The sequence below is a fragment of the Nothobranchius furzeri genome, chromosome 7, assembly GCF_043380555.1.
Source record: "Nothobranchius furzeri strain GRZ-AD chromosome 7, NfurGRZ-RIMD1, whole genome shotgun sequence".
NCBI lineage: Eukaryota > Metazoa > Chordata > Actinopteri > Cyprinodontiformes > Nothobranchiidae > Nothobranchius > Nothobranchius furzeri.
Window position 1 is genome coordinate 46,791,682 of NC_091747.1, and position 20,630 is coordinate 46,812,311.

General features: G+C 40.5%; 1 protein-coding gene across 2 annotated transcripts; it reads left to right on the forward strand.

Annotated features, from left to right (window-relative positions):
• Positions 1-101: 101 nt before the first annotated feature.
• On the forward strand, positions 102-16,478 carry LOC107382505 (zinc transporter ZIP12). 2 transcript variants are annotated; one of them, XM_015954661.3, is made up of 13 exons: positions 102-1,020; positions 1,610-1,886; positions 3,082-3,396; positions 3,478-3,676; positions 3,873-4,003; positions 4,112-4,283; positions 5,188-5,360; positions 7,730-7,882; positions 8,365-8,445; positions 8,930-9,002; positions 9,094-9,252; positions 9,330-9,517; positions 14,356-16,478. In XM_015954661.3, exons 2-13 carry the CDS (start codon positions 1,650-1,652, stop codon positions 14,491-14,493), a joined length of 2,019 nt encoding a protein of 672 aa, XP_015810147.3. In that variant the 5' UTR covers positions 102-1,020; positions 1,610-1,649; the 3' UTR covers positions 14,494-16,478. The 2 variants fall into 2 exon arrangements, with proteins under 2 accessions (XP_015810147.3, XP_070409232.1); XM_070553131.1 differs by lacking the exon at positions 8,930-9,002 and having other exon boundaries at positions 102-1,886; positions 8,365-8,466; positions 9,069-9,252.
• The last annotated feature ends 4,152 nt before the right edge of the window (positions 16,479-20,630 follow it).

A 20,630-nucleotide genomic window follows, 5' to 3' on the forward strand; every position in this document is an offset into this window, starting at 1 on the left:
TTGAGCTTCATGACTGCTTTATCTATTGCTTTTACTTGTTATTTTTGAAAAATGATCGGTCACTCTGAGTCTTCTACCTTTATTTCCAGCATTTGAAAACAGACGAGGAAACTTTTGGATTAGATTAATTAATGTTAACATTTATGGACTCACCCATCTTGGCTCACAACAGCAAAGGTTGGTTTAGTGTCCAGGAGAGAGCTAGCAAAAGCTAACTGTTAGCAACAGCAACTCCATAACACGGGAGAAGTCTTTCAGGCTTGTGCTAGTTGTTAAAACATCAATGTTGCAAAGCAGAGTCAGTCAGTGTGTTTACATGCGCATCAGAAAACCAAACTGCTGCTCTCTCTCTCCTCTGGCTCACTTCTAGTTCCTGAAACAGCAGCGCCAGAACTTTTTTCCCCACAGAGATTGACTCAGACTCACAATACATGCATTTAGACTAGAGACCACTGCAAAAGAACTAGTGAGCTTGGTCTTTAATGGATCATGGGTCCGTGTTATGTGACTTTACAATTAACTCAAAGCCTATTTAGGACTAAAAGTCTGCATTGTCATACCAGAAGAAGTGAACAGAAGGTCGTTTTTCCTGGACTTCTGATTGCTACTCAAACAACCAAAACAAGATACAAGTAGAAGTGACAGCTAGTGGCTAGCCAGTAGCCACCCCCATCACCTTGCGTTTGAAAATCAAGCTGCGATCTCCATGGTAACAGCAGCCCGGCTGTCGCCGCTAATCCGTAGGAGCTTAATCAAACTTTTTTTTCTTTTAAGAAGGTTTTACCAACAACATCAATCCTCAAGAATTTTCCCCAAACAAGAGCTGGAACTTTTGTTTGTCCTTTGAGGTCAACCGTCAAAGGAAAACAAACCTAGCAGCTGGAAAAGGGCATTGGGGAGGCAGTTAGACCAGACTGGTGTTCTCACTCTATATCAGGTGCTGCTGCAGTTTCCAGGATTATTTTTTATCTTCTTCCTGCTGGGCCAGTTTGTCCTGCGGGATATCCCATGAAGATACCGGTAAGCTCGGGTAGTTTTGCTCTGTGTGTTTAACCCTTGATGAGTCACAGATTGTAAAACCAAACTAACAAAGCTGAGATCTGAGCATCAATGAGGCTCAAATAACATTTAGTCATTCAAACTAGCTCATGTAGTTTTAAAATGTCATTGCTGCAGAATTATTTTCATTTCACAGTAAAATCAAACAACTTTAATAAAAGAATGCACTTCCTGTCACCTGCACAGGGCTTTTACATCCACGTGTCACATGTGGACTTCCAAATAATCACTGTATATGATTAACAGCTTCTCCCTATCTCTGTTTTCTCTCAATACTAATTAATTTCTGTTCAGTCTCGTCTCTTTATGGGCCCCAATTTCAGCCTTGTTCTCTTTCACTTGCCTGAACTAATCCTTTTGTTGTGCACAGAGGGGCCCAGGCTTTCACTAACTGTTAGACTCTGCAAGGACCGATCGCTAAGCCCTTGTTGATGCCTCCTTCAGCAACAATATATCGCTGCTCTTCCCTTTCCGAAGCTTTTTGATGTTGTCATTTATCCTTTTCTAAAATCTCCTTCATTTTCTTGTCCGGGCATTCTCCCTTTCTAAGTCCTGGGAGTCTGAGGGAGTCTGACAGAGCTGATAGGAACATGCACTTTAGGAGCATGGCTCCATGTTTGGTGCTGCTGCTGCATCTTTGTATGCTAGAGGGGGAAGCACAGGACCAGGAGTATCTGCAGGAAGCCCTCAGGACCTTGGACCTTTCCCTGGGGAGAGCCGACAAGCTTGGACTCCAGAGGAACCAAACTGGCCTCCTGATAAACAAACTGCTTCGAGATGTACATTGTGCAGAGAGGACTGGCATGACTCAGAACATGTGTAAAAAAGTAAGACCCATGTCATTATTGATGTAAACAATTAATTCATTTAGACATAATAAGTACGACAAGGACTATAATTTTCATGTCCTGTCTAAAAATACTTGTTGGGAGTGGAATGTGTGTGTGTGTGTGTGTGTGTGTGTGTGTGTGTGTGTGGGCGCGTGTGTGTGTGTGTGTGTGTGTGTGTGTGTAGGCTTAAAAACTTGACCTTTATTCACGTTAAGTGGATTTAGACATCCCTTGGTTTGACATTAATAAACTCCATAGAGTGGATTAAAGGTGCAGCTTGTTTTTAGGTAGCTGGTCAATGGGATGATGTGCTTCAAGCCTTGAAAGCAAATTGTAGAGATCATTAAAGCAACTTTTTTAACCAGGACCAGGATGTTACATGTTCCTTAAAGGTACAACATAAATGAATTCTACAGCAAAATAATCACGACGTCCAACATCTCAATCATGTTGGAAGGAAGGCTACATTGAAATTGATTCCCTTCTCAGCCGGCTGGGGGTTGTCAGTTTTCCTCTTTTCAAAATAGCCAAAAAGAGACGTCTTTGGTTACTATCTGTGAGCCTGCAGGATTGCCGAGTCTACGCAAGCTAACGCTGCTACACTGGCATTTGTAGATCAACACTGGCAAGCAAAAAGCTCCAGAGTTGCTTAAAATCCAAAGCCAGAAAACAGGAGCGACCCAGAAGTCATTTCTTGAACCCCTAAGAAGGCACGGCATCTTTTTGTTTTACTCTAAATTATGGATAAAGGAGGCTAAAGGCTAATGTTGAGCTATCGATGCTAACGGTGAATTAGCAAAAAATAAATATATTAAAACTCAAGTTACTTTTTCAACTCGATATTAAAATGAAATGTATTTACTGTATCTAAGTATCATCTTACTGTGTAAGACCATTTGCCATCTAGAATGTTCTGGTGCTGAGCTGTAAATGCAACAGCCGTGAAATTCAGGACAGAGAAAGTGTCTCATGTATTAGAAAAATGGGCTGCAGATCCCAAATTTGACCATAGGATGTCATTCGAACTTCATTCTTACATAACGCACCTTTACATTTTTAAACGTTCATGTCTAAATGTTACAACAAAGCTCGCCTTTTTCCAAGAAAGAAGGGACAGACTTTCATAAGAACATTTTGTCTTTTCCGATCTGTCCAATAGTTGAATCTTTACATCTTGATCCTCTGTTTGCAGTGCCTGACACCCGACACAGTCCTCTCAGGCCTCGAGGATGATGATAAAATGTACCTCAATGAGGAAGACTACCAGCAAATCTCAACTGTTCTGCTATATTACATATTAAACTTGGAAGATCTGTGCGTTTCAAATACTGTCTCAACTTCATCCCGTTCCTCCTCGTCTGGGAACTTGCAGCTCTACCTTCTGGCCCTCGCAAATCTGCATCCAGCTGAGGAAAATAACTTCCTGTCACACAATGAGGCAGAGCGTGTTCTGCAGCTCATCAACCAGCACTATCACCCCTCCAAAGAGGATGCTTCTGATACACAAGTAAGGAAGTGTTTTCAGACAGATGTTTCCTATTCACACACATACACACACATGAACTTGTTTTTTTGTTTGAATCCTCAGTGTGTTGATTCAGCCCATCTTCTACAAGATGATGATGTAGAGGGAAAATCAGGTGCTACAGTACCCAGAGTAGCAGCAGCCATAATCAGCCACATCCTGCTGGGACACTGTTTCACACAGAAGAACCTCCCACTCCCTGCTTTCTTTACAGATTACATATTTCAGTCTTTGAACTGTACAAATCACCTGCAGATTAATGGTGAGTAGAAAAGAAAGTACGTCCTGTTACAAAAAAGATGAGTTCCATTATATGTCAGAAGGTAAACCCCCTGACCAAGAAGACAATATCCCAAAATTAATGAATACTTACTACCCAGACCTGATTTAACAATATAAATCCCATTTGTCAAACTTTTAAGAATTAGAGCTGACCAAGTGGCTGTTTCTCCACTTAGACCTGCAGGAGCTGCTTCATCAATTAGGAATAGGACACGAAGGAGCAATGCACCATCACAAGAGGAATAGGCGGAGGATTACAGAAAGTTCACAGAAACTTGCCAAGAATTTGCATGAAAACTGGGCACAGGTAAAGGAATTTTAAACAGGATGTAGAATAAAAGGTGTAAGTGTGTCAAAACCTGAATCTGATAGCTTTTTGCTCATTCCAATTTACGTTTTCTTTTAACCCAATCAGGTTTGTTTTTCAGCCAATCAGCTGGTGGATATCTTTGCTCTGGACCCTCAGTTTCCTATTTCTAAGGAGCAATTCAGACACATTTGCCCAGCCATCATTCAACAACTGCTAGGGAAAGCCTGCGTACCAGCAAAGACAAAAACACAAGGGTCGCCACCAACCGCTTTAGAGAGTAAGACACACTTATAAAATCTCATTTTGACTAGGGATGTTCGAAATCAGCTTTTATATATATTTTTTTCTGATATCTGATTTAATCATACACTGTAAAAAAATTTACATTTACGGTGAAAAACTGGCAGCTGTGGTTGCCAGAATTTCACTGTGAAAATTACAGTGGAAATGTAAAGAAAACACCAGTACTATATTTTGGTAATCATAAATTTCCCAGCAGAGAACTGTTGTTTTTTAAGAATTACATTAAATATTGTAAAACTGTTTAATGTGATTCAAGTAGAAATAACCACTGCCACTGTTAAATATAGTTAAACTGCATTAAATCAAATGGTATTCATTTAAAAATGTAAATATTACGGTGATTTTCCGGTAACCGCAGCTGCCAGATAGTCACCATAATATTTACATTTTTAATTAAATACCATATTATTTTATACAGTTAACTGTAACTGGATTTTGTTAATTTTATGGTGCTTCATTGCAAATATTGTTATGAAAACTTCCTGTTTTCTTAATAAAAAATGTGACATTTTACGATAAATTAATGCCTTTTTAACAATATAGCATTGTAAATAATTAAAGCAATTTACCATTTCTTGATTTACAGTAATTTAACATATTTTAAAAATTTTTACTCTTTTTGATTTAATGGTCATTTACTGTTGCCATTTCACAGGAATCCACTGTAATTTTTATGGACATTTTTTACAGTCTAACACTTAATTTATGATACCGATAATCTCTGATTTTACATTTCAATGCCCGCTAGGCCGTTAATATCGGACATCTCTAATTTTACCAACTGACATTTGGTCAGTTTTCAGATGTGAAAAAAGATAATTTTATAGAAAGAGTTTAAACAGAGAACTGATTTTTCTGACGTTTCCTCCTTTCTGCAGAGTACGGCTACAGCACAGCAGCTGTTCTGGTCATTACAGTGGGCTCCATGTTTGGTATCTGTCTGGTCTTTTTTAACTCCTGCCAGCAGACATACACACTCATCCTGCAGCTCTTTGTAGGCCTGGCAGTGGGGACTCTCTCAGGAGACGCTCTCCTGCACCTCATTCCACAGGTACACCTGTAGCAATTAATACATATTAATTATGACCAATAAGATGTGATGATTCCATATAAATATGAAATATCAATCTGATTGATCTTTGAATGTTTAATCAGAAGATTCTATGGTTCTTTGCTTCTTTAGGGACCATAAACACACTTCGTATTAATTCAGACAGAGTCAGGTATATGGTTTATAAAATGAATTTAATTCTTTTTCCTAAACTAATAATTTATAAATGACAAGATATGAATAATGAGATGTTGTGTGGTGGATGTGAGGTATTGTGATGGAAGCTAGATGTTGTAGCAACTGTTCTTTGTATCTGAGAGAAAGCATGAAATCTGGGTGTAAAAGAATTTGTTGTTTGGTTCTAAACTAGAGTTGTTTATTAAAAACATCATCAGATGCAATCTGTCCTGCCAAGTCTATGCACCCTTGGTGTGGAGGTTCTTGTTCGATCCGGGGGGTCGATGGTCACTGCCGGTAGAGTGAACCTCTGATATCAGGAACCTGTAGACCGCTCCGATTAGACCCATCCAGTCTGAGATCCCTCGAGGTGAAGGCAGGAAGCTAGAATGCTTATTTACGTATAAGATTGATGTTTGCGTGGCTCTTAGAAGAGCCGGTTGTCTGGTATCAGCCGCATTGTTGCAGAGAGGCTTTGACAGGAGGTCAAAGGAGAGATGGTTTCATAAATGCTTCTTTCCCGAATTGGCCGGCTCGAGGGTCAGCGAGAAACTGAATTACTCGGGAAGTAATTCTTGTTTTATTAAACTACTTTGTTATGATTTCTGGCCATTCTGGCAAATCAGAATTTGACACGTTTCTGAGTATTTACCAACATCCCTCAGAAAGCCACGCCTTCTTTCAGATACAAAATTCTTGACCTTAATATGTATCTTACTGTAATGTGTATGAGTGTAAACAATGATTAAATTGTTAAATCAAAACATACTTATTTGTGAGATAAATGGATCATTGTGAGAACAAAATTCATTTAAAATTCATTGATTTAAGCACAGGTTATTCAAACATTTCATTTAAACATCTTGTTCATTCATCAGATATGATTATTTAACTTATAACTGTAAAATCATGGAGTTTTCACTTATTCAGAGTGAAGAATGTTGACGTCTGGCGTTCACAGAGAGTACGAGGAACCTTGGGAGAGAATGTTTGTTTGAATGATTTACCTTCATGGAATGTCAACACGCGCCGAGCAGAACCTTCTGGATTTAGATGGCCACATAGAAAGTGGATTTATTTTTGTGGATGAAAGGATATGTTGATCAATATACATTGTAAAAAAAGACAGCCTCAAAAAGTTGTTACAATTTATTTTTCCTACTTCACCTAAGTCTACCTATCAAGTTTGAATTGTTAAACTCAATTTTATGTGTTTTGATATTGAAAACTTAAAATTGCTTGTTATTTCAACAAATGATTATATTTTTCTCATTCTCGTGTGTTCAGTCAACTTAAAACTGCAATTTATAGATTTAAAAAATGACACTCCCACCCCCACCCACCCACTGTGAAAGCTGCAATAGGTGAGGTGCATTGTGGGTAGTCATGTTCTTAGTTATTTTGTTCAAATTTGAGGTGTTTCTGCACATTTATTGTGGGCGGTTGTGTTGTTCTTAGTTTTTGCTTTGTTTAGTGTTCCGAAGGTGGAGTTATTTGTTGTTGTCATGTTGGCAGCGAAAGTGAGGAGGGCGGTCGTAGGAATAAGAACGTTGTGCCGTTTCACTCCACTGCACTGCATAAAGTTGTAGTTCTCACTAAATGCTCAGGAGTCAACTCCTTGTGTTGTGTAAGTGGCGTGAGTTAGTCAGCATTTTTCAGTGTTGTTAGCTTCCTGCTTCACCGTTTGCCTGTCTTGGCATGACAGCTGCCGTTTTGACAACACGGGTTCAAACAATTAATCCATTTGTTAAGTTAACAAAAACTTTTCATTTGAATGGACAACCATACATGTCTAACTCTAATTTATAAGTTGACATAATGTAGAATTGTGTGCATGTTTAACAAGATAAAATGATTTTTCCACTTTGTAATCTAATAAGATTTGTTGTATAAGATTTGTTGTTTCGACTCACAATATAATATTCAAACAAAGCGTAGTTATTATTTACGATATTTGTACAACTTGGCATATAGAGCTGAAAGAAAGTGTTCATTTAAGTTGACATGACAAGTTTTTAAGGCAGCTGTTGAACTTTCATTTTGAAGTTATTCTGGCCTACAATTTATTACAGTGTAGGGCTGAAAATTGACCCTTTTGGTACAATACACACCTTTGCAGCACAAAAAAATATAAATAAAAGAAATCAAATGTATTGCTGAAGTAAATTTTGTTTCCTTTCATTTCTTGACAGATCCTCGGCCTTCATGATGGTCCTCATGGTCACAACGACAAGCTCTACAATGAAGACGAGTATTTGTGGAAGATTCTGGGCCTGATAGCTGGGATTTATGGATTTTTTCTCATTGAGAAAATATTTTCTTTTTTAGTCCCTTCTCATAACCATGTAAGAGTTTTACTCTTAAGAGTTTCTGCTTAACGAGCAGAAACTACTTATAAACACCCCTCCTCCCTACCTCCTGATGAGTCGTCAGGATCGTTTTCCTCTGTTGTGTGGAATTGTTGTATTTATTAGATGTAGGAGGGTGTGACCTATACTGAAACTGTTTGGGAATTATAGGTTCAGAGATGCATTGTAGGTACTGGAAAGGTGAAACCTGAGCCCTCTTCCTCTGTTTGATGTAGGTTCATATAGAAAGCTTCCTTTAATCCTGTCTCAAACCAACTATCTCCTCTGTGTTTGTAATCTTCAAAAGTGTGTCCCTTGTCCTTCAGATGTAAGTGGACTGCAGTCTTGTGAGGGAAAGTGTGAAGCTGTAGCTGATTTCCTTTATCTTTTATACTGTGAGAGTGTTGAGGAAAAAACAAACACTTAAATCATGACATTGCACACTGAGTAACAATGGTCCACTGATATTTTGTCTACAGGGTGACTTCAGTGACCTTCCCTTGGAGATAAACTGTAATGGTCAGTCACAGAGGGGCAAGTCCATTTCCACCATCCAGTTAGTGAGTCTCCGCACAACTCTCGTTGAACTTTTGCTAAATATTCCTGGCAGAAAACCCCTTATTCCTGTCATCATCCCTTCTATTTATATTATTACCAAACAGGCAATGGGGAACATGGGCATGGCCACTCTTGGAAGATTATCAGAAAAGCAACAAAACCAGACCACATATCAAATAAAGAGATTACCCATGCTTCTACCTACTAACATACAAAATTCATGTTCAATAAACACTGAAATTCACTTCCTGCGCTGTTGTTATATAACAGCGCACAATGAGCATCGTGGGAGGGAGCAGAGAAACAAAACATGTAGGATGTTGGAGAATGAGGATTAAACCGTCTATAATGCTTGTTTTATATTCAATGAAAATTTCAAAATGAGATGTTTTTGGACAAAGATGGGTCTCAAAAGACCCTCACCTATAAAGCCTAAAACAGGCACATGTAAGAAACGGATAACTAACAGATGTGTCTATTTTAAAGGGAGCAGTGGAGGACTTAGAGTGCACAGAAATACCTCCTGAACACACAAACTCCAAGAGCCTTCCACAGCAGAGTAAGCTGATCAGTTCCAGCAAAAGGAGCTCCACAGTTTTGTAATGAGCTTTCTGGCACAACAGAGCGATTGTCCCGGTCTGTGTGTCCAGAACAAGGGGTTCCACTGCTGGCTCTGATGGTAATTGTGGGAGACAGTCTTCATAATTTTGCAGACGGCCTGGTTGTCGGGGTGGCTTTCTCCTCTTCCTCTGAGACTGGCATGGCAACCACTGTGGCCATCTTGTGCCATGAGATCCCACATGAGATGGGTGAGAAGTCATCCTTTAGCTTTTATTGACATGCATGCCAATGTCTTCTTTTAATTAAATTATTTCTTGTCTTTTAGGAGACTTTGCAGTGTTACTCAGCTCCGGACTTTCAGTAAAAACTGCGATGTTGATGAACTTCCTCAGTGCGCTGACAGCCTTCGTGGGCCTCTACATCGGACTTTTTGTTTCCTCAGACATAGAAGTACAGCAGTGGATCTTCTCTGTGACAGCTGGGATATTTCTCTATTTGTCCCTAGGTGAAATGGTAAGGGACTCTTTTAAAGCTGCTGTCTCACTATAACTCAGCTCACGTGGCAGGGTTTATAAATTGTCAGCAAATTTTCTAAGCATGAGACATGACACACATAGTGACAGATATCAGGTTTGGTGTGTGTCGTGGAGAAACATGACAAACACTCAAGGGACAAACTCCCTCAGTCAAAAGTGAAACGAGCGTGGAAGTGAAAAAAATCACGGTGCCCCCCTCATCCATTAGGTGCTGGCTCCAAAACAGAGCAAGTTCCCATTGACACGTTTAGGGCGCGTGCTTAATGCATGCGTTAAGAGTCACTAAATCGTGTTTTTCTGGCTGAAAGCGCCTACAAACTTCTGTTATGAGCTCAGTTAGCTCATTGCAAATACTACACACTCCACAAAAATGGTTTCCCTCATAGACATTGTTGTGAATATATGGTAACGAATAATTAATTTGTAAGCTTTTACTTACTTTTTGGATTCATCAATAAATTCATAAATATGGAAATATTTACAGATTTATTAATTCATTAGGATATTAGGATATCCACGGGGCACCACCCCTTTAACAGGGGAACAATGAATCCACACCTCTTATCAATCTTGTCTGAACTTTCCGTGAAATCGTAATGAGCAGCAGTCATGAATTTATATCACACAAACAAATTCCCGAGACAAAATCTTAATTGGCAATACCTTTTTAACTAATATATTCACTTCAGCTCCTTCTGAAGCGTTTAGCCAATCAATATTAACCAACAAATTTTATCAAATGAATACAAACAATGAAACAATGAAATGATAATGTAGAACAATCTGACCCAATAAGTGTGTGTTTTAGTCTTGTCCCCTACCAACACTAAAAACAAGTATGTGTGTGTCCCCCCCCCCAAACACGGAAAACCAGAATGTGTGTGTGTGTGTGTGTGTGTGTGTGTGTGTGTGTGTGTGTGTGTGTGTGTGTGTGTGTGTGTGTGTGTGGGCAACTTGCACTTTAAATTTCCGAAGCACGTTTAATCACAGTAAAACTTAACACTAAACTTCAAAACCGCTTCACAAAAATCAATAAACAAACAAAAGATCACTCAAAGGCAAATTAAATATCTATCGATCTGTTTTATGCTGTGGCCACAGCTCAAAACAACTTAGATATTACAATGTAAGGAAGGATCTTACTTTGAGATGATCCAATGGCATTTTTGGGTACGGAGGAGAGCCTGGTGTTACTTTAAAGCAAATTGCGCGGTCTGATTGCTTATTTTGAACTATATTAGAAAACGGGAAGAGAAAGAGAGAGAAAACTTTGAACGAGCAAACAGCAAGGCATCCCTCAGTGTTCAATCAGCGTTCTCCGTTGATTTGATGGTTTTCCGCTGCTTTCCGCGGCTCGGCATTCCGTTCACTTCAGCCGCCAGGCCTCGTGCACACGCTGTCCGGAGCCGTAGCAAACGGGTGCGTCTTCACGCCAGTTGAACTGAACAAAAGACGAGTTAAGTTTCAGTTTGTCTCCCCTTTTATAGACTCGGCGGTCTGGCGAGCTGGACTCTGAGTGGTTCCAGCTCATTCCGGGGTTCGGCATCGCTTTGGTGACATCATCACGTTGCTTCCGGGTGCAAAGACTCATGGGAAATGAAGTTGTTGCTGGCGCTGATTTTTGATCTGCTTTTTCAGAGCGCAGATGACACAGTCTTTTGAAGAAATTACTGCATAGTAATTTTCTCATGAGGGCAGACCCTCAACAGCATTCTCCACTCAGATGGGAAATCACACAGTAAATCGTGACTTCAAAGTAAATAAATAGGGAGAAGTGGAAAATTCTGACTACAGGTATCATCCAACGTTCGTTTCTCCTCCAAAGTAAGAATAAGGCAATCGAAAATGTTTGAAAGCCTTGATTTAAAATCATAGAGGTCCCAACGACCTTCTGAGCAGACCAGGGCAATCGTAAAGACTAATTTATACTTCTCCATCGGGATGGAGACGCGCAATGCCATTATGCTTCAACGCAAGAGCCCGCCAAATGGGTCGCAGAGGAAGACGGAAACATGCCTCAATTTTTAACTATCCGTCAAAAGAGACTGAGAACGCAAGCTTGTGATTGGTCAGGACGTTCAGAGATGTTTAGCGGCTGACACAGAACAGATTGAAGCCACAAATCTGGGGGGTGGGGGGTGAGCAGGTATTAAGAGTAACGTGTTCCTGCGGTGTCCATGAGGGCGCACAGGGTTGGTTAGGGTTCCTCCTACTCCTTCACAGCGGTGGGTGGGGTTTGAGTGGGTGCGCTTTACCGACTTCCGGGGAGGTTTGTTACCGGAAGATAAGATGAACGGCTCCCTACAGGGACTTGGCTCTCATCGTTCACTTTGAAAACCCGTTCAAAAGGTTTGATTTTTTCGTGAACGTCACATCACTACCTTGTGCTCCATGGCTTTGCCCCGCCCTTGGATGCTGGTCCCCTGACTCTCAGTGACTCTTATTTTTTGTGTGTTGCCCGTGAATGGGTGCTGCTGGGCGTCAGGAGCCTCCCTTGAGAAGGGGGTTTTGTCACATTGTTGCTCCCCTGTGCCTTGGGTTTTACCTTAATTGTGTCCACCTGTCTTTTGTTACCTGATTACCCACCCCAGTGTATATAATAGGGGTTGCATGACTTAATTTTTTTTAAAGTCAACCGTCAAGTAATGAAAATTGAGTCGACTTCGACTAATCTTGATGAGGTCATACACCTGAAGCGGCTAAAACTGACGATGGGTGACCAAGCGTTTTTTTCCGACGTGGGGTCGGGGTGGGGGAGGTTTCGCTGGAGTTTTTGACAATTAAAATTGCGCCCACATTTTCTAAGTTAAACACATCTCTTTTAACAATGGTAGTTTCTGCATCTTGCTTGAGCCCTCTCCCCCCTCCCCCTGCACAGCGGCCGCAAACTCACTGATGCGCCTGCAGCCTCTCAGAGTTCCTGCTGCTCTAAACGTTAAAATAATAATTTCATTTTCTGTTCCTCACTTCTGATTACGTTCAATGGTGTCTGTTTGTTGCAACCACCAGGTACAAAAACTAACTTGTTTTTATTTGACAATTTTTATGTCCTGTCTCTGTTTATTATCTTCCTGCATCTCATCTCAGTCCAAAAGAAAAACTGCTACCTGACTTCATATATATTCACCTTATGAGTTACCTTTGAACTGTAGTTCTAAAAGATCTACCGACCGCAAAGTCAGCAGGGTTCGCGCCGGACGCATCAGTGAGGTGCATCACCGGAGGACAAAACAGGTGATGCGCTCCACTCCACAGCAGCGAAACGCATTAGGCACAAATAAAAGACAGAAAACATAAAAGGAAATGAGCTGACATGAACGATCGCGTGTTAAATTAGTTTTTGAGGTGGCGACACCTAATTTGATAATGTTACTGTGGCCGTGCTTAAAATGCAGATGTCTGGAGCGCGTCACCGATCAGAGCTTTGCATGCGCAAGCTGGTTAAGGTTAGGATGGGGGTGAGGGGAAGGTTACATTCCAAGAGGGTAAAGGTCACAATTCGGTCAAATGTCCGTTTTACGGCGGGCATCAGATACCGACGCTCTGGCACAGCGCGTTGCCTCCCAACGCGCAGGGGCTCATCACCTGCTGTCTTTTCCGAGGACTGCATCTTGTCGATCATTATCAAGTGACAGCGACTAGTCTATGAAAGGCATAAGAAGTCACTACAGAGCAGTGAAGTCGACTAGTCGACTAGCTGATACAACGCCTAGTATATAAGCCTTGTGTGTTGCTTGTGAGTTTGTCGGTTCATGCTCGTTACATGTCAGTTTGTGTTCACATCTGTCTACCCTGTTGTGTCTGCACTCCTGATCATTAAAGAGGAACCAAATGTCTATTGCTGTTTTGCCTGGGTTGATTTACCTGCCTGAATAATCCGCTCTTCCTCCCTCACTTTCCCTCCATACCGTGACAATTGAAGAACGCATTGTGGAAAAAGTCTGAAAATATGAACGTTTATTCACCCGTGCCAGAAGAGTACAAAGATATGTAGCAAGCATTTTATTTGTGGAAAAGACGCAAAACGTGGTGGAGGGGAAAGAGGTGGATAGGAATGAAGGACAACTTTGTCCGTCTTCAAAAGTCTCTGAAATACATTAAAACAATGTAATCACAACAGTAAATAAACCATCGTGGACCTGATACGTGACTCTAAAGGTGGCGGGATATCTCAGAATAGCACTACGCCCTCTGTTGTCCTGGCACGGAATTGTTTTGCAACAATCCCTAGCTGACGGAGAAGTCTGAAAGCAAAACGTCTCTGTCAATGCGTGTGCGTCCCTCCCTCGTGGAGCTGACGAAGAAATATAAATTAGGCTTACCACTCCACAAAAGGTACGCTCATCTGATAAGATTAATTTTAAAGCTATCACGGTAGTTGTGCGCCATCTTAAAAATAGTCAGAAAGGGCATGGATTGGCATGATTATCCTGCCTTATGACCCGGGCTTCAGCTGTAAAAAGTCTGAATGGCATACAAGAGCTTACAAAGGGTCTCTAATCATTTACAGAGATTCAGTTTCCTTCAGTGGGTTACCAGGTCTTGATTTGTTTTTTATTTGATCAAAATAAAAAATAAATAAATAAAGGATTTGCAAGACTTGTGTTCAATTCTCAATATAGCCCTGATTTGTCTAAGAAAGAAACACCTTTTCACCAATTCAGCTGTCAGGTCTACTCAAGGAGGAACCAGTGGGTTTTTGGTGAAGTTAGGGAGTTCAAAGGAGCCAATTGAACAAAAATTTCTACTTTGCTTCCATCAAACTGTTTAACAGCTGAAGGTTTTGTTTTACTACCATCTCTTTTCTATCACCAGCTTCCAGAGATGTGTCGAGTGAAGACCGACAGACCATGTGTTGTGTTTCTCCTGCAAAACCTCGGACTTCTGATGGGCTGGACCTGTCTTTTGTTGCTTGCACTCTTTGAACATAAACTCACTCTAATATGGAATTAGCCTAAAAAAAATTGGCTTCTGAGTTATTTTGTTTCCAATGACTTGTTAAAATCAAAAATGACAAAAAGCCATTACTTATAGGCCCGTTTCCACTATCGAATAATTTTACCAGACCTTCACACCACATGCTTGTCTCCATTTCACCATCCCAGCCTGTATGAACCATTTTCTATGTCATTTCAGCAACCAACCAAGTACCTGTATTAAGGAAAGTGCTTGTAGAGTTGCTACACGGGACTTGTTAGTAACTCATGTTGACTGGTTGTCAAATGCCATCAAAGAAACCGACATTTGCTAAATTGGAAGAATGGCTAGTGAAGCCAAATGGAAGGAAAAAAAATCACCATTTCCAAACTCTATATGTTGGTAAATGCTGCGGAAGCAGGGGTTTGTGGCTATATGCCACAAACCCCTGGCTTGAAATTCCTTGAATTTTAACCAGCTGAATAATTTCTGGGTCACATTGTTCTTCATGGTATTTGTATGCTATCGCTAACTTTGACTAGTAAAGAGCTAGCATGTATGTATAGGGAGCCTAAGTCTCCTCCCTTTCCGGTCGGCTCATGGGTTCCCGGAAGAAGGAAAAAAATGAATGCAAGTCAATGGGACTAAAAACGCTATTTTCTAATCCGCTTAGCCTTACGCCCTGGATCGCACATATGTTGTACTGCAGTTTAAATGAAAACTAATGATGGGTATTTCAGCCATGCCAGTCACGTACTTTGAGATTTATCAGCTTGTAAAAGTTTGCAATTAGCATGAGTACATTGGCAGGTCGCATAAGTAACGTCACCACATAATCTCTTCTCTCCTAGCATAGCTGCTACTTACCACATGGCCAGATTTGGGAAGGATTTGAATTTTGCTGAACTTACAGCCCTTTTCCCTCAGTTTTCTCTGTGTCTGGTTCGATTACGTCACTTTCGTGATGCGCATTTGTAGTCCTGGACTTATTTTCACATAAAACCTAAAATAGCGTTTCCCCCGTTCAAAAATAAGTGTGTTCTTGGTATCAAAATGCGTCTTTAAAATTGACGGACATCATATGTGAAATCCATGGCACATAACAAGCAGAATTAGAAAATAGCATTTTTTGCCCCATTGACTCGCACTCCTTTTTTTCATTCTTCCGGGGACCCATGGTTCGGAAGAAGGTGGGCGTAACTTAGGCTCACTATTTAGCAGCCCAAAGCAGAAGTTTGTTAACTCACCTTCATAATGAATGTTGGTGGACACCTACTATTTAAAACCTTTGTCTTTATGTGTCTTAAAGGTGAGCCAGATGATCCTGTTGATCATTATCCTTATCAGGTCCTGCAACGATCGCTTATTAAAGTGCATTAGAGAACACAAACGTTATTGCAACCTGGCTAGATAGTCAGGAAACATCATAATGAGGGTTTGTGGCATAAACCCCATTTACGCTGTTCTGTGGTCTACAGAGCACCATGACTCTTCTGGTTATTGAACGCCATTTTTGTGTGTCACACACCCCCTAACCCTAACTCTAACCCTGCAACAAAGCGGACGCAACAATGTTGACATCTTAGAAAAGTCCTGAAAGGGCTGATTTTGTATGGCGACACAAGGTCAGACTGGACAGAGCCATCGCATTTATCACTTTCACCCCTCCCAGGAATTTTCTCTAATTCCTATAGTAGAAAAACTATATTTAAGTGAAGTTTTCAGCTGTAGACTCAGAACTAGATTACCAACATCCTTTCACTGAACTCCTGTTTTTATCTAGAAGTTTTATATTTTTTACATCTGTTATGAAATCTATTGTGTGGTTCCAGATTAAATTTGATCTCTCCTGTTTTGTTTTGTTTTTTAGGAGAAAGGAATGCATACAATAATTTTGTTGATTTAAATCACAAACGATGAAATTGGAGTTAGTTTCAAATAAATACGCTCCTGAATATGTTTTTAAAAAGGGGCACTTCGTGTTGTTTGAAAAGCATAAATAAAAGCTGATATCTACTGATTTTCAGATGTTTTGATCCAAAGTTTATTGGTTTTTCCAAGTAAAATGTCTTTCAACATACACTCAACAAAAATATAAACGCAACACCTTTGTTTTGCTCCGATTTTTCATGAGATGGACTTAAAGATCTAAAATTCATTCCAGATACACAATATTACCATTTCTCTCAAACATTGTTCACAAATCAGTCTAAATGTGTGATAATGAGCACATCTGCTTTGCTAAGATAATCCATCCCACCTCACAGGTGTGCCACATCAAGATGCTAATCCGACATCATGAGCAGTGCACAGGTGTACCTTATACTGCCCACAACAAAAGGCCACCCTGGAATGTGCAGTTTTGTCTCACAGCAAAATGCCATAGATGCCACAAGCAATGAGGGAGCATGCAATTGGCATGCTGACAGCAGGAATGTCAACCAGATCTGTTGCTCGTAAATTGAATGTTCATTTCTCCACCATAAGCCATCTCCAGAGGCGTTTCAGAGAATATGGCAGTACATCCAACCGGCCTCACAACTGCAGACGACGTGTAACTACACCAGCCCAGGACCTCCACATCCAGCAGGTTCACCTCCAAGATCGTCTGAGACCAGCCACTCAGACAGCTGCTGAAACAATTGGTTTGCAAAACCAAACAATTTCTGCACAAACTGTCAGAAACCGTCTCAGGGAAGCTCAACTGCATGCTCGTGGTCCTCATCGGGGTCTTGACCTGACTCCAGTTCATCGCCATAACAGACTTGAGTGGGCAAATGCTCACATTCGATGGCATCTGGCACATTGGAGAGGTGTTTTCTTCACAGATGAATCTCAGTATACATTTTTCAGTGCAGATGGCAGACAGCGTGTGTGGTGTTGTGTGGATGAGCGCTTTGCTGATGTCAATGTTGTGGATCGAGTGGCCCATGGTGGTGGTGGGGTTATGGTATGGGCAGGCATCTGTTATGGATGAAGAACACAGGTGCATTTTATTGATGGCAGTTTGAATGCACAGAGATACCGTGATGAGATCCTGAGGCCCATTGTTGTGCAGTACATCCGTGAACATCACCTCATGTTTCAGCAAGATAATGCACGGCCCCATGTTGCAAGGATCTGTACGCAATTCTTGGAAGCTGAAAATGTCCCAGTTCTTGCATGGCCAGCATACTCACTGGACATGTCACCCGTTGAGCATGTTTGGGATGTGCTTGACTGGCGTATACGACAGCATCTAGCAGTTCCCACTAATATCCAACAACTTCACACAGCCATTGAAGAGGAGTGGACCAACATTCCACAGGCCACAGTTGACAATCTGATAAACTTTATGCGAAGAAGATGTGTTGTACTGCGTGAGGCAAATTGTGGTCACACCAGATACTGACTGGTTCTGAGTCCCCCGACCCCCAATAAAGCAAAAAACTGCACATTCCAGGGTGGCCTTTTATTGTGGGCAGTATAAGGTACACATGTGCACTACTCATGATGTCAGATAAGCATCTTGATGTGGCACACCTGTGAGGTGGGATGGATTATCTCAGCAAAGCACAGGTGCTCACTATCACACATTTAGACTGATTTGTGAACAATGTTTGAGAGAAATGGTAATACTGTGTATCTGGAATGAATTTTAGATCTTTACGTCATCTCATGAAAAATCGGAGCAGAAACAAAGGTGTTGCGTTTATATTTTTGTTGAGTGTAAAAGCACCCCTTAAATTCAAAGAAACGTCTAATAAAAAAGCACCAGAATTACATATAGTACTTTCTAGAAGACTTTTTATGTTATTCTTGATGAAAACTTCAATGTAGGCCTACTTTAAGAGGCATTAGTAGCTATTTATAAGGCCACGTTTTTGAGAACTGATCTTATTTCCAAAGCATTGTTGTTCTGTGTTTTGTTGAGGTCTTACTGTGATCCAATATGAGGGCATTTCCACCCACCTGAGCTGCTTGTTCTCCTCATCTACCAACCTGGGTGACTAATGCTGGGTACTGTACAAGACAGAAACTCCGACCCACACAGTGCACGCGCTCTTTGGCTGTGGAAGTGGGCCTGCAGAAGGAGGCAGAAGAAGAGGCGAGAACGATGAACGCATCAGCACAATAAAACAAACTAAATCAACCTATTTAATTGGATTTGTGAAACTGACCATGTGAGTGGGCTTGAGAGGATTATTTAATCAGTTTGGTGTGATTGAAATCCGGTGCAGTCCACACGTTTGAACAAACAGCTGTCGAGCATCTACATTTGTGCTACAGGGATTAGTTTCATTGCACAGTGATTATGTTAATTTTCCCTTCTGCTCTTTGTCAAACTACAAAGTCAGTTTTATCAACAGCATTGCAGGATTATTTGTCACGTCTTAAAAAGCTGATACCATTTACTGCAACTTCCTGAGAAATGTTGAAACAATAGAAGGAAGTCCATCACATTTTCTCTTATTCTAGCGAATTTGCTGTTATTTTAGAAATACCAGCCCCATTGGCATTTCCAGGAAAGCACCAGACCACACTTGTTTGTGTGTAAATCTGCTCTTTGGCAGCATTAATGCCATTTTTTTTTTCTTTTACATGTGTGCATCTCTTCAAGGCAGCTGCTGTCAGGATGGAGGAAGGAAGGGCTTTCATCTGGGGCATGTTGATGTGTCCGCTGACTGCTCTGTCAAAATATGAGCTCAGCTTTGGGGGTCATCGAGGCAGCAGAAAAGAACAGGAAACATAAAAATATTTCCCGTTGGATCTAAGAGATGTCTATGCATGGCGATTCTTTTGCACCTGTTATCGTTGTCACACAAAACGACACTAGATCTATTGATTGTTTCCTATTGCAGATGTGCTCTTTTAAAGAGTCTGCAAATGTGTTTCTCTGCTGGTCTTTCTGCAGTGGTTTAATTTAGCTGCTGAAAACAACCACAAGCATCTGTGAGATGTTGAGACGAAACCGTGTTAGTCAGAGATGAACATTTAAAAATGATAAAACAAGAAATACGTGGATAATGTGGGGAAGAAAACTGCTAAACTGGGTATTGCACTTGCTATATACATTTAGTTTTTTTCTTTTTTATTGCATACATTTGAATAACTCTAAAATACAAACAGACTGATTTCTCACTGCCCTTTTTAGTTACATGCAAATTCACACACAGCCACCAGGGGGCAATGACGAACAGCAAAAAATATCAGCTAAACCAATTTCTGCATGTGTTTTATTTGTCAAACCAAGAAAAACAGCAAACATACTCTACTTACTTTGATGTAGGTTTGATGCAGCTGTATAGACAGGTTATAAATTAAAAGGGTCACACAGGTTATAGGCTAAAAACATAGACTCACGCTCTGATTCTTATAGGAATTTGTGAAATAATCTAAAATATTGCATTAATTGTCTGCAGAAACAGAAAAATACAAGAACAAATATTAGATATATTGTTCTTTGAACCGATAATTTACATGATCTAATTAAAGGGAAAACGCAACAGCAGCAGGTAGGAAAGCGCCGCTAACACTGGACGTAGAATCATAACCAAGGTGTTGTGGTCACATTTGTAACCTGTTAATTCAGTAGCAGCAGAAACACGATCAGTGAATCCTAAGGATGCATCGGTCCAGTCAGGTGAGCTGGAAGAGAGCAGGTGGAGGAATATAAATATCACACAACCACAAGAACCTTCAAAGTTTTAAAATTGTGCATGAGAATGGTTGCAGCTGGGTCGGATGGGTAAAGGTTGTGTGTGATATTTAAGAGAAAACATAATTTCTAACTGATGAAAGCAACAAGGATCACCAAGATTAGATTGTTTTCCCTTTTCTTTCACCTTGGAAGTGGATGAAGTTGTACAAAAACGTTTACACTAATAATAAGTTTATGCTTTTCAACTAATTTAACCACTGGTAGGTTCTTCAAGCAATCATTCTTGTTTATTAGATTTTATGCGATCCAGTTTACTCTTTAGGGCCAAATTCTTTTTCTTCTGAGTCCAGTTGCTGTATTTATTGTAGACAGGAGAAAAAGAAGTCTACGGTGACCTGAGTGACCCTACAGGTGAAACTAAAATGCAAAAGTCCATTTATGTCAGTAAGTCACCTTAGACTGAGACACCATCTAAAGGAACCATTTGCAGGTGTTTGGATATATTAGCTGATTAAAGTGTGACACTTAAAAG

Bases quoted from the DNA above. Each gene is read 5' to 3' on its own strand.
- LOC107382505 (XM_015954661.3), top strand. From the start codon at position 1,650: ATGCACTTTAGGAGCATGGCTCCATGTTTGGTGCTGCTGCTGCATCTT. The intron at 7,883-8,364 runs GTAAGAGTTTTA...TTTTGTCTACAG, and splicing joins TAGTCCCTTCTCATAACCAT to GGTGACTTCAGTGACCTTCC. The intron at 8,446-8,929 runs GTGAGTCTCCGC...TCTATTTTAAAG, and splicing joins CCATTTCCACCATCCAGTTA to GGAGCAGTGGAGGACTTAGA.